This window comes from Hevea brasiliensis, chromosome 13, assembly GCF_030052815.1.
Source record: "Hevea brasiliensis isolate MT/VB/25A 57/8 chromosome 13, ASM3005281v1, whole genome shotgun sequence".
NCBI lineage: Eukaryota > Viridiplantae > Streptophyta > Magnoliopsida > Malpighiales > Euphorbiaceae > Hevea > Hevea brasiliensis.
The window spans coordinates 16,656,612-16,669,854 of record NC_079505.1 but is presented as its reverse complement, the minus strand read 5'-3'; the positions used below and the strand labels follow the sequence as shown (position 1 = coordinate 16,669,854).

At 35.3% G+C, this 13,243-nt stretch overlaps 1 protein-coding gene across 3 annotated transcripts; it reads right to left on the bottom strand.

Annotated features, from left to right (window-relative positions):
* Positions 1-439: 439 nt before the first annotated feature.
* On the bottom strand, positions 440-4,937 carry LOC131169133 (C-type lectin receptor-like tyrosine-protein kinase At1g52310). Of its 3 annotated transcripts, none has more exons than XM_058131898.1 (6): positions 4,623-4,937; positions 4,443-4,542; positions 4,263-4,320; positions 2,726-3,151; positions 1,900-2,470; positions 440-1,323 (listed from the first exon to the last, which is right to left on the bottom strand). In XM_058131898.1, the coding sequence occupies exons 2-6, from the start codon at positions 4,521-4,523 to the stop codon at positions 798-800; spliced, it is 1,662 nt and encodes a 553-aa protein (XP_057987881.1). In that variant the 5' UTR covers positions 4,524-4,542; positions 4,623-4,937; the 3' UTR covers positions 440-797. The 3 variants fall into 3 exon arrangements, with proteins under 3 accessions (XP_057987881.1, XP_057987879.1, XP_057987880.1); XM_058131896.1 differs by having other exon boundaries at positions 4,735-4,937; XM_058131897.1 differs by having other exon boundaries at positions 4,443-4,544; positions 4,774-4,930.
* Between the last annotated feature and the right edge of the window lie 8,306 nt (positions 4,938-13,243).

Sequence of the window (13,243 nt, the reverse complement as noted above, 5' to 3'; positions counted from 1 at the left end):
TATACCATATGATCACATGAAAAACATAAATCACATAAATTAAGCACAGTCTAGATAAGCACCTTATTATTTGTAGAATAACCATTGCTCCAGGATTGAATCAATGGAAAGTCTTTTAAGGATGCCAAGAACCAAAGTCACACAAAGACAAAACTTAGCTATTTATATATCATGACACCTTTTAGCCAATAGTTTCATAACTTCGTGTGTATAACTATTAAAAATAATTATATCTTTTAACTAATATACACAACTTTTAGATTTTGCTACCTTTTAGCAATGTACATGACTTATACATTTTAAGACTAATAAATCTAGATTGACCCACATAAGTGACTCGAACCATATTTTCAACATAAATAACGAAAGATTTGACTAAGAGACTAAATACTAAATAGTTTAATAGAAGTAAAATACAGCTATTAAATAATATATTTTTCAAAATACAAAGACTAAATAATTAGTTCCGTTAAAATATATTGCCTAAATAGTAATTTTCCCTAAAACTAAACTTCCCTAAGATCTTTTACCAGCAGCTGCTGGATGCTTGACCTTTTCCCACAAAATTCACTGTCCAAAACAGAATGATCAGCATAATCTATAGTGCGATGGAATGCATTCTTGGCTTATAAGGAAATGGAAATTCTACAACAAAATTTAAGAAACTAGAATCTATGTTAGTCCAACTCTTGCTTCTCAGTATTCTGCAATTTCTCAAGCCCTCAATGGTCGGGACAAAGAATGCCTTTGCAGTTATCTTGTAGTTAGAAAATCCCCGGGCATCCTGCCGGGTTGCCTCATTTTACAATGGATGACTGGGCCAATTGCTGTAGCTGATGGACAACATGAGACATTCTCGGGCGCATTGACGGCACATGTTGTGTGCAAGTATATACGAGGTCCACTACCTTTTGAATCACACCAGCTTCCGGAATTTCGGAAGAAGATGAAGATATGAGAGGATCCAAGAGATCAGGATAGCGATGTGCCTGAACCAACGGTGTGGCCCACTCAAATATACTTTGCCAACCCACTGAATCAACTGCTTGTGCAGGCCTGCGACCAGTGACTATTTCTAACAGCAGAACTCCAAAGCTGTAAACATCACTTTTCGTTGTAAGCTCATTTCTATAAACAAATTCTGGTGCAACGTACCCATATGTACCACCTGCCATCACTGTTCTCTCGTGCATCACTTCCCATGGCACAAACTTGGACAGACCAACTCCCATCAAGTGTGCTCCAAACTCTTCATCAAGAAGCACGTTGCTGGCACGAATATCCCGATGCACAACATGTGGCTTAACCTTGTCATGCAAGAACCTATTCACGAGGAGAAACCAAGCAAAAGACATTATGTCAGTAGAAAATAAACCATCACAGAGATTAATTGGTTAGGTATAGGCTACACATTTATGAAAAGTCCAATAATAATCTACATCTTATCATCCCTTAGCGTAAAATTTTTCAGTAGTAACACTTTTCTTTCCTTATTAAACCCTATTTGAGGCTTTGGATGGGCTGCATTTTGCCCAGCTCCATAGAGCCTCCCAACCATGGTTTTGGCCCAAAAACTATGGTCCACGGGCTGCAGTTAGAAAAGAAAAAGGGCAAGAGCAGTTAGGAAAAGCTGCACAAACCAATCCACCAAACAGGCAGTTATTCAGCAATCAAAGATGATGCAAAGTTTAGGAAGAAAGCAAGGCAAAGAGAAAACAAAATTTCAGAGACAAAGTTAGCAAAAATTCATGTTTTATGATGTTTCAAAAACGAAGTTAGCAGGCATTTATGTTTCATGATGTCTCCAAAAACAAAGATTAACAATAATACTGCTCATGCTTCTGTTACTAGTAACAATATGCAGTTTGCAAATAAGTAACACAGGCCATGGATACTCACGCAATCCCTTGAGCAAGGGTAGTAGCTATTTTCATTCTCATAGTCCAATCCAAGCTCCTCCCTCCCCTTGGTATGTGGTGCAGCCATCTATCTAAGGGCCCATTAACTATAAACTCATAAACAATATAGCGATCACCATGATCATAGCAACATCCTTTAATAGCCACCAAATTTGGATGATGAAGCCTTGCAACCCTTCCAATCTCAGAATAAAAATCCTTCTTCCTTTGGAAACCGGATCTCTTCAATCTCTTAACAGCAACCCTTGATCCATCAGGAAGAAGACCACTATATGTGCCACCCGTTTTTGCATCACCAAGAAGACGATTTCCTTCACTAAAGTTCTTTGTAATTGACCTCAGTTCCTCATCAGTGAAGACTTTCCATGAGGGCGGAACTAATGCAGAACCTGCAGGATTATATAATTTGTGGGACTTTCTGCGCTTCCTGCTCCGTCTGCAAGCAAGAAGCCAAATCACCACAGCAAACATCGTGCAGAGGATCAACCCACTAACAACTGCAAGGATGATAAGATATTCCCTGTGACAGTGCATGTGGTAGCATTTGTTTTCTGGTAACCAGGAGAGAGAGAGAGAGAGAGAGAGAGAGAGAGAGAGAGAGAGAGAGAGAGAAGAGGAAAACAAAAAGGAAAAGCATGTCAAGCACTTCTCTTCACACAAGTGACAGAAAAACATTATACACTTCCAAACACTCAAAACTACAATATGGGCATGTGAGCAAGTACATATTTCCTCAAAAGGAAATACATACAAATATAGATCAGGGATGAATAGCAATTTATCTGTAACATGTTGTGGAGGCTTACCAACATCAAGCATGCAAATAAAAGCATGAGACATGTTGCATCTCTCTTCCATGAGACAAGTGGTACCATTATTCAACAATGTACAGAAATCACCTCCAGTATTGTTGCGGCATGGCAAACTGGTGCAGTTTGAATCAGAAGATGGCCCAGCAAATATTGACTTATTCCAATATGATGAATTATCAGACCACTTCCAATCAAAACCAACAGTGGAGTCAATATCTCTTCCTCCAACCCAGCAGCTATTAGCAATTTGGCCACACAGCTGTTTTGCAAAGCTTAGTTCTTGAGAAGATGTCAATGCTGCCAAATGTCCACCATAGCTTTTGCAGAGGTTCTCTGACTCAACCCATGATAGGGAATTTTCTAAATATTTCAGGCACTTATTCTTGTTTGGACTGATGTCCCAGCCAGAATGGCACCATGCTGTCACCAAGAAAAATTAACCTTCAATATATTAATTACCACATACTTGACACAAGCTATGAGAAACCCACCCTATGCATGTTTCTACTATAATCCATTCTAAATATTTATGAAAGTAATCTCAGACATGCCAAAAATGTAATACTTCTGTAAGAACTTCACAAGAGCCATGGAACACATGTTAAAACAGAAAATGACACAAAATTTAAATTCAATATGTCCTATCTGAAAAGTTATTTTTGGGATGCATTTTCCAGGCTTGCATCTACTATAATTTCTGTTCATAAGGCATTAGTATTGTAAACTGTTAATGCATCAGGACCATTGGAGCTATGCTGTAACGTTAGTACACTCACCACATATTAGTGGTCATTGTTTTAAGTAACATAAAAATAACTTCATTTACTTGAAAACTGAGGAACTTTTAGCCATAATTCATGCATGAAAAGACAAATTATCAAAAGAAAGATGATTTTTTTTTCCTTAAATAAAAGCGATTATCTTCTCCTCATGATTGTGTTGAAAGCTTTCCTCTTTGCAATTTCACGATCAATATAGAAGAAGAATGAAAGACTTCAATAGTGAGAACACAAAGGAAACAGGGATTATTCATATTTAGTACAATGTTCCTATGTTCCTCGAATTATTTCACTTTTTCTGAGATACTTTTCCACTAACGTAAATATTATACTTTCCCTTCCATAATAATCTGAAACCAGGCTTCCATCATCTTCCATACTAACTTGGATTTGAGAATCAATAATGGATTTTAAAGAATGTTTCAGCTCAGTGAGTGTCTTGGTTAGTCGGTAGATAACAAAAACTAAGGTTCAATTTAGTAACAAGAGCCCATCTCATCTTTTGCCCAGATCAGCTTCCCATCAATATTCCATTTATTTCTTAAGTTATAAAACATTAGACCAATTTTAAAAGTGACTTTTGGGAGAGGCACATAATTTCAATGAGAAACTACATAAACTCTTTTCTACCACAGAATTTTTTTTTCTTTAAAAGAAAAATAAATGAGAAGCAAAACTATACTTCAGCTTTCAAGAAAAGAAACAAACCGCTCTAACCATCTCTAATACAAGAAAAGAAATGCTACTCACACCTTTACTGCTTTCATTCTTGGAAGCTACCAGTGGACCATGAACTGTGTCATTTGATATCTAAAAAAAGCAACAAAAAAAAAGAATTAAAATACAAATTCAACAACGCAACACACTTAAATTCTTGCAAAATGCGCAATAAATCAAATATTTTTCAAAAGAGTTGCATTTGCTAAACTTACTGTTTCAGAGACAGCAAACCGGGGCACAATAAAAGCAGTCAAAAGCACAGAAAATTGCAGGAGGGTCAGTTCCAATTCCATCACAACTATTTCCCAAACTCTACAACAAATTAAAAGAAAAAAAAATCAGAAACTGGTTACTCAAAAGCAAGAACATAATCCAGAACGAAAGAAAGTTACCCAATTGAGCAGCAAGCATAAAACTTCAAAATCCACAATAAAAAAAAAGGGAAAATAAACCCTAACTCTCCGTTTAGCTACCCAGAGAAGAAAAATTAAAACTTTCCAGCACCTGTGAAATGGGTCAGTTCAACTTGTTCGTAGCATCCCTTGCAGATTCAATCTGTGAGAGAGAAACCAGAAGAAGGTCCAGTTCTTAGCAACATTTAGCTGTGTGTTGGATCAGTTAATAGCAAGGACGTATTAATGGAGGTTGTTAGGAGTTTCTAACACCACCACCAAGACTTCACTCCTCTGGCGTCTTAAATGCAGTTCTTGTCTTCAAATTGTAAATAAATAATAATAATTTTTCATACGTTTTTAGTGAATTTAATATAATTTAAAATGTAAATTCATATCATTTATGTTTATTATAAATTATATTCAATATTATAATTTATATTTATTTCAAATTTGTTTTAAAGAATTTATTTCGGATGTTATATGTGAAAAAAATAATAATAAAAGGGGGAGAAAATGTAGGGTGGAGCAAATGTAAGAGAAGAGAATGTGCACATAAATGGTAACAAATGGAGTGTTCACCAAAATTATTATATTTAAATTTTTATTTTATTAACATTTTTAATATTTGTATATATTTTAAATTTAATTAAAATTTATTTAAATTTAATTAAAATTTATTTTAAATTACTTAAATTTAATTATTATATTATTATTTAAATAATGTCTAATTTTATTTAGAATTATATATTTTATTTAATTATATAAAAATATATTTTTATTAATAATTTGTATTTAAAGATTTAATAATTTTATAAAATATTTTAAATATAATTTAAAAATATAATATAGAAATATTATTATAAAAATATATATTTTATATATAATTAATTATTTATATAAACAAAATCCAATGTATTTAACATATCAAACTCAAGTCCAATAAAAAGATTATTTTTTAAAAATTAAACTCATCCTAGATTCGATTTTACACTATTTAAATTAATTTTAATAGAGTTTATTGAGATCGCATACCTAATAATCAACCTGTTGTCATCTCTAAATGTGTAAACAAAACCTAAATGGCCTGATTCAAAAATATTATCAAATTATTTAAAATTCTATCTCTTTTGATAGAATTTAATTTTAATTATATTCAATTTCATAAAATTGAATTCTCTAAACTAAAATCTTTTTTAAATCAAATATTAAAAATTGAAATTTTATAAAATTTTATGAAATTTATTTAAATTAAATACAACTTCAAGCGTTTGATAACACCGATAACTATATTAGACTATTATTCAGTAACATAACAAATTTTAGGATATTAGCAATAGAAAGTGTATAATTTTAATAGGGCAACTGATAAAAAAAAAAAGTTAAATCTTATCGTGTTTTGGTAATTTTATTTAATTTTTTTAATTTTGATAGAATTAGTCAAAATTTTACAAAAATTTTATTCAAAATTTTCAAAAATTTGAAAGCTTCTTATAAATTTTATCCAATTTTTTTGATATATTCTTTCACTCCATTTTCTAACTGATTCCACTTTACTAATGCTGTTAACTACTTTCAAATTTTATTTTGATATTTATAATACATTAAAATTTTTAGTCATTTAATTAAATTAGATATTTTTAGTCATACACTCTTTCTCCTTATTACCACCAAATCGTATCACTATTTAATACTCAATTGTTATTAAAATGAAATTATGGAAGAGTTAATAAATAAGATAATGTTGGATTTCAATTATAGTTATAAAATAAGGAAAAAAAATAAAGTTAAAAATTTAATTAACAAAAATTAAATAAAATTTTAACAACATTAAAAATTTTGGTCCATTTTACTAAGATTAAAATGATTGAATAAAATTGTGAAAACATGATAATGTTTGACTTTTTGGCTCAATAGATATAACACCCTAGGCAAATCCCATATCGGCAAAACACGGGAGAGATGCTGGGTTTATAAGTTGGCGGTTCGTAACCCCTAGTGACGCGTTTTAAAACCGTGAGGGCTTCGGCCTAGAGCGAACAATATCACTAGTGGGCCGGGCCATTACATTTGTGGTATCAGAGCCGCTCCGCGTGCAACCTTGTGCGATGGTGGGGCAAACCTCAGTGAGGACGCTGAGTCCCATAAGGGGGGTAGATTGTAACACCCTAGGCAAATCCCACATCAGCAAAACACGGGAGAGATGCTGGGTTTATAAATTGGCAGTTCGTAACCCTTAGTGACGCGTTTTAAAACCGTGAGGGCTTCGGCCCAGAGCGGACAATATCACTAGTGGGCCGGGCCATTACATTTGTGGTATCAGAGTCGCTCCGCGTGCAACCTTGGGCGATGGTGGGGCAAACCTCAGCGAGGACGCTGAGTCCCATAAGGGGGGGTGGATTGTAACACCCTAGGCAAATCCCACATCGGCAAAACACGGGAGAGATACTGGGTTTATAAGTTGACGGTTCGTAACCCCTAGTGACACGTTTTAAAATCGTGAGGGTTTCGGCCTAGAGCAGACAATATCACTAGTGGGCCGGGCCATTACATTTGTGGTATCAGAGACGCTCCGCGTGCAATCTTGGGCGATGGTGGGGCAAACCTCAGCGATGACGCAGAGTCCCATAAGGGGGGTAGATTGTAACACCCTAGGCAAATCCCATATCGGCAAAACACGGGAGAGATGCTGGGTTTATAAGTTGGTGGTTCATAACCCTTAGTGACGCGTTTTAAAATCGTGAGGGCTTCAGCCTAGAGCGGACAATATCACTAGTGGGCCGGGCCATTACATTTGTGGTATCAGAGACGCTCCGTGTGCAACTTTGGGCGATGGTGGGGCAAACCTCAGCGAGGACGCAGAGTCCCATAAGGGGGGTAGATTGTAACACCCTAGGCAAATCCCATATCGGCAAAACACGGGAGAGATGCTGGGTTTATAAGTTGGCGGTTCATAACCCTTAGTGACGCGTTTTAAAATCGTGAGGGCTTCGGCCCAGAGCGGCCAATATCACTAGTGGGCCGGGCCATTACATTTGTGGTATCAGAGCTGCTCCGTGTGCAACCTTGGGCGATGGTGGGGCAAACCTCAGTGAGGACGCTGAGTCCCATAAGGGGGGTGGATTGTAACACCCTAGGCAAATCCCACATCGGCAAAACACGGGAGAGATGCTAGGTTTATAAGTTGGTAGTTCGTAACCCCTAGTGACATGTTTTAAAACCGTGAGGGCTTCGGCCCAGAGCGAACAATATCACTAGTGGGCCGGGCCATTACATTTGTGGTATCAGAGCTGCTCCGCGTGTAACCTTGGGCGATGGTGCAGCAAACCTCAGCGAGGATGCTGAGTCCCATAAGGGGGTAGATTGTAATACCCTAGGCAAATCCCACAGCGGCAAAACACGGGAGAGATGCTGGGTTTATAAATTGACGGTTCGTAACCCCTAGTGACGTGTTTTAAAACCGTGAGGGCTTCAACCTAGAGCGAACAATCTCACTAGTGGGTCGGGCCATTACATTTGATACTTTGTCAAGACTCAAAATTCTGAACCGTGACCGGCGCATAATTTAAGTATTCTTAAATTATGCAAGCCTTATCAGAGTACCTTGAATGAATATATTGTCACTTACTAATCCCAAAAATAGACAAAATCCAAATAAACAAAATGCTGAATAAAACATCATAAATATCCCATAAGTAAACTGCGGAGTCTCTACAGATTTCAAATAAAAATTTAAACTGTTCAATAAACTAAACTAATTATTAGCCTGAGAAAACATAAATTTGAGCATACCATGAAAACAAATCAAAGATTGTCCCTCTCCAGAAAATGGACTAAATATTTGGATCAGCTGCAGAATTCTACTGATCTGAAATAGATAACAGACAGAGAAAACGTGGTTTGAGCTAAATGCTCAGTGAATGATAATTATAGCACACAACGGAATGGGAACAGGCAGACGCTTGATTAATTTCACAACAAATTTTTTATTCAATAAAATCATGCTCATGCTATCAAAATCATTAATAAAATAATTTCATAAAATATATATATAAAAGAAATTCATTCAATAAAAATTTTATGGTACAATGCACTAAGGTGATGATACCCCACATCACCAAAGGCCAGATGGTAAGCGCGCTACCAGATATTAGATACCTTCCTCCTTCTTCACAGATATCAATGCATATGATACTAATGCAAACCATAAACTGCAATGATGCATAACTCGAAAATGCAACCTAATACCGTGATAGTCCACACGGCGGGGCCAGATAACAGAAACAGATGCTGGGCACAGGTACCAACTCAAAATAGAAAATCAATTTGTACAAATCAATCAAAATCAATAAAAAAATTTTATATAGCAAATAATAACTGATAGTGCAATTCCAATAGTGTATTTCAATAGTTTCAGAGAGTCAATAAAATCAAATCAATCTCAAATTAATTCAGTGTAACACATCGGTAAATTTTATAGTCAAATATAAATCAATATAAATACATTAAAGGCCTATTCCCGGAATCCTAATGGATCTAATGCAGAGATAGTTGACAAAATCAATTATTTAATCAAAATCGAAATAAAATTCAATAATAAAATAAAACTCTAGAAAATCACATATAAAATAATTGTTAAAATATTAATTTACAATTTCATTTAATAACAAACTTAATGCTAAGAAATTTTAGAAGGGACTAAAACGGTGCCATGTACTATAATTACCACTTACCTGGAACCTCCAAGACAATAGTTATTTTCAATGGAAGAGAGACAATTTCAATTGACTGATTGAATATTCAAATCTCCTACACACCTAAAATATTAAAGAAAATATTAAATAATAATAATAAAATAAAATGATTTTAATATATATATATGCACGCACAGAAATGAACAGGGACGCAGGACGCAAATGAACAGGAAACGCAGGACGCAACGCATGGAAGCCAACTAGCCAACTTTATATATATATATATATATATATATATATATATATATATATATATATATATATATATATAATGTAAATTTAAAGTTATTGTCTCACAGTAATTATGATTAACCCAATTCAGTACCAATAGTCAAAGAGAAGAAAAATAAATTTATAGAGTAGTTGTAACGGTTTAAGGAGAGAAAATAAAATCAAATTCACCCATTATTGAACAAAGAACGAGAATTTTTACTTTGAAAACATAATCAAAGGTGATGAATTGAGAAATAAAAATTTAAGAATTACCTGCGTACATCAGATTATAAATCGTGTATATATATATATATATATATATATATATATATATATATATATATATATATATATATATATATATGTATGTATAACAATGAATAAAGGATTATGAAAATACCTGTTGAGAGTATTTGGTAGGAAAAGGAGGTGACAAACAGGTTTTGAGAGCAAAGTTTAGCAGAAGAGACGATTAGAGTATATATATTTGAAGAGTTCTATTAGGTGTAGAATGGGATAAGAGTTATTATTGAACTAGGTTGTTCAGATTGCATATATATATTTAATTTCAAAATGATATATATATATATATATATATATCTAAAAATAAATAAACAGGCTATCCCATAAAATATATATATTATTATTATTTTTTATAAATATATTAAATTATTGTTAGCTAATTAAATAAAATAATAATAAATAATAAATATATATGGGTTTCCACATACTTCCCCCCTTAAAAAAAATTCGGTCCCCGAATTTGAATAGACAAAATTCCAACCTGAAGGATCAAATAAGTGAGGATATTTGGCTCGTATTTCAAATTCTGCCTCCCATGTGGCCTCACTTCTTGAGTAATTATGCCACAAGGCTTTGATCAAAACCACTTCCTTAGACCGGAGTTTCCTAATTTGTCGATCTAAAATCTTTACTGGTTGCTCCTCATATGACATATCATCCCTAAATTGCATGGTTTGCGGTTTTAAAACATGAGATGGATCTGGTACATACTTCCTAAGCATAGAAATATGGAAAACTGGATGTACATGTGCAAAACCAGGTGGAAGGGCTAAACGGTTAGCTACTGCTCCAATTCTCTCCAAAATTTCAAATGGACCAACAAAACGAGAGCTAAGCTTCCCTTTCTTCCCAAACCTCATGATTGCTTTCATAGGGGAAACTCTCAGAAATATATGATCACCAATCATAAATTCTATATCTTTATGCTTAGGGTCAGCATAACTTCTCTGTCGACTTTGAGCAGTCAAAAGTCGATCACGAGTTAGTCGAACCTTCTCTGAAGTTAATTGTATAAACTCTGGTCTAGTAACCCTTCTTTCTCCAACTTCATCCCAACAAACAGGTGACCTACACTTTCGACCATATAATGCCTCATATGGAGCCATCTCTATACTTGCCTGATAACTGTTATTATAAGCAAACTCCACTAAAGGCAAATGATGATCCCAACAGCCACCAAAATCCATAACGCATGCACGAAGCATGTCCTCTAATGTCTGTATGGTCCTTTTTGACTGTCCATCCGTCTGAGGGTGAAAAGCAGTACTAAAGTCTACTCGTGTTCCTAAAGCTTCTTGAAATTTCTTCCAAAATTGAGAAGTAAACTGAGTACCACGATCAGAGACAATGGAAACTGGAACTCCATGAAGACTAACAATCTTGTTTATATACAACTGTGCAAGTTTAGCAAAGTCATATGTAGTCTTCACAGGAAGGAAATGAGCAGATTTTGTCAATCTGTCTACTATCACCCAGATTGCATTGTAACCACCTCGTGTACTAGGTAAACCCACAACAAAATCCATGGCAATATGCTCCCACTTCCACTCAAGGATAGGCAACGGCTGAAGTAACCCAGATGGTCTCTGATGTTTTGCCTTAACCTGCTGACAAGTCAAACAATTAGCAACAAAGTCTGCAATATCCCTCTTCATGCCACCCCACCAATAATGCTCCTTTAAATCACGGTACATCTTAGTTGAACCTGGGTGTACTGTGTAAGCAGAATGGTGTGCCTCCTCCATGATTTATCTTCTCAACTCATCAACATTGGGGACACAAAGTCTAGTGCCATAACGAAGAACTCCTTCATCATTCAACATGAACCCTTGAGCTTAGCCTTGATGAATACTATCTATAATCACACACAACTGAGAATCCCTCTTCTGAGCCGCCTTAATTTGATCAATCAAGATATGCCTAACTCGAAAATGTGCTAAGAATGATCCAGCTATGATTTCAAACTCTACTCCTTGATCTAGCAACTCATGTAATTCACCAATCAGACGCCTCATCTTGGTAGATATATGGGCTAAACTACCAGAAGACTTCCTGCTTAGAGCATCAGCCACCACATTAGCTTTTCTAGGGTGATACTGTATGGTGCAATCATAATCCTTCAGCAATTCTACCCATCTCCTTTGCCTAAGATTAAGATCACGTTGGTCAAAAATGTATTTAAGACTTTTGTGGTCAGTGAAGATTTCACAAGTCTCACCATATAGATAGTGCCTCTAAATTTTTAAAGTAAAAATTACTGCAGCCATTTTCAAATCATGAGTTGGATAATTCTGCTCATGCCTTTTCAACTGACGAGAAGCATATGCAATAACCTGTCCATGTTGCATCAAAACACATCCTAAACCAATCCTCGAAGCATTACAATATACTACATAACCCCCTGATCCGGATGGAAGGGCTAACACTGGTGCTGTAGTTAAACAAGTTTAAAGCTCCTGAAAACTTTTTCCACAAGCCTCAGACCACTGAAATTTCACATTCTTCTGTGTCAACTTAGTTAAAGGTGCTGCAATACGAGAGAAGTCTTAAACAAACCATCTATAATACCCTGCTAAACCTAAGAAACTATGAATCTCTGACACAGTTGTGGGTCTAGGCCAATGAAGCACTGCCTCAACTTTCTTCTTATCAACGCACACCCCATCCTTAGATACTGTATGGCCTAGGAAAGCCACACTATCTAATCAGAACTCACATTTTGAGAACTTGGCATATAGCTTGTGTTCTCGTAAGGTCTAAAGGACAATTCTCAAATGCTACTCATGTTCCTCCTTACTCTTTGAGTACACTAGAATGTCATCAATGAACACTATAACAAATTGATCTAAGAAAGGCTTGAAAACTCTATTTATGAGATCCATAAAAGCGGCCGGAGCATTGGTAAGACCAAAAGACATTACAAGAAATTCATAGTGTCCATACCTAGTCCTAAACGCCGTCTTGAGTATGTCTTCTTTCTTGACCCTCAATTGATGATACCCAGATCGAAGATTAATCTTGGAAAAATACTTTGCACCTTAAAGTTCAAACAGGTCATCTATGCATGGAAGAGGATACTTATTACGCACAGTTAACTTATTCAATTGCCTATAATCAATGCACATTCTCAAATACCCATCCTTCTTCCGTACAAATAACACAGGAGCACCCCATGGAGAAATACTAGGGCGAATAAACCCCTTATCTAGTAGGTCCTATAGTTGCTCCTTCAACTCCTTAAGTTCTGCGGGTGCCATACAATAAGGTGGCATAGATATGGGCTCAGTTTCAGGAACTAAGTCTATACCAAACTCTACCTCTCGCTCCGGGGGTAAACCTGAAAAATCTTCT

Excerpts from the sequence above, each read along its gene's own strand:
- LOC131169133 (XM_058131898.1), bottom strand. The coding sequence starts at position 4,523 with ATGGAATTGGAACTGACCCTCCTGCAATTTTCTGTGCTTTTGACTGCT. Across the intron at positions 3,152-4,262 it reads CAAGAATGAAAGCAGTAAAG|CATGGTGCCATTCTGGCTGG; the intron begins GTGTGAGTAGCA and ends TCTTGGTGACAG. Across the intron at positions 1,324-1,899 it reads ACCCTTGCTCAAGGGATTGC|GTTCTTGCATGACAAGGTTA; the intron begins GTGAGTATCCAT and ends CCTCGTGAATAG.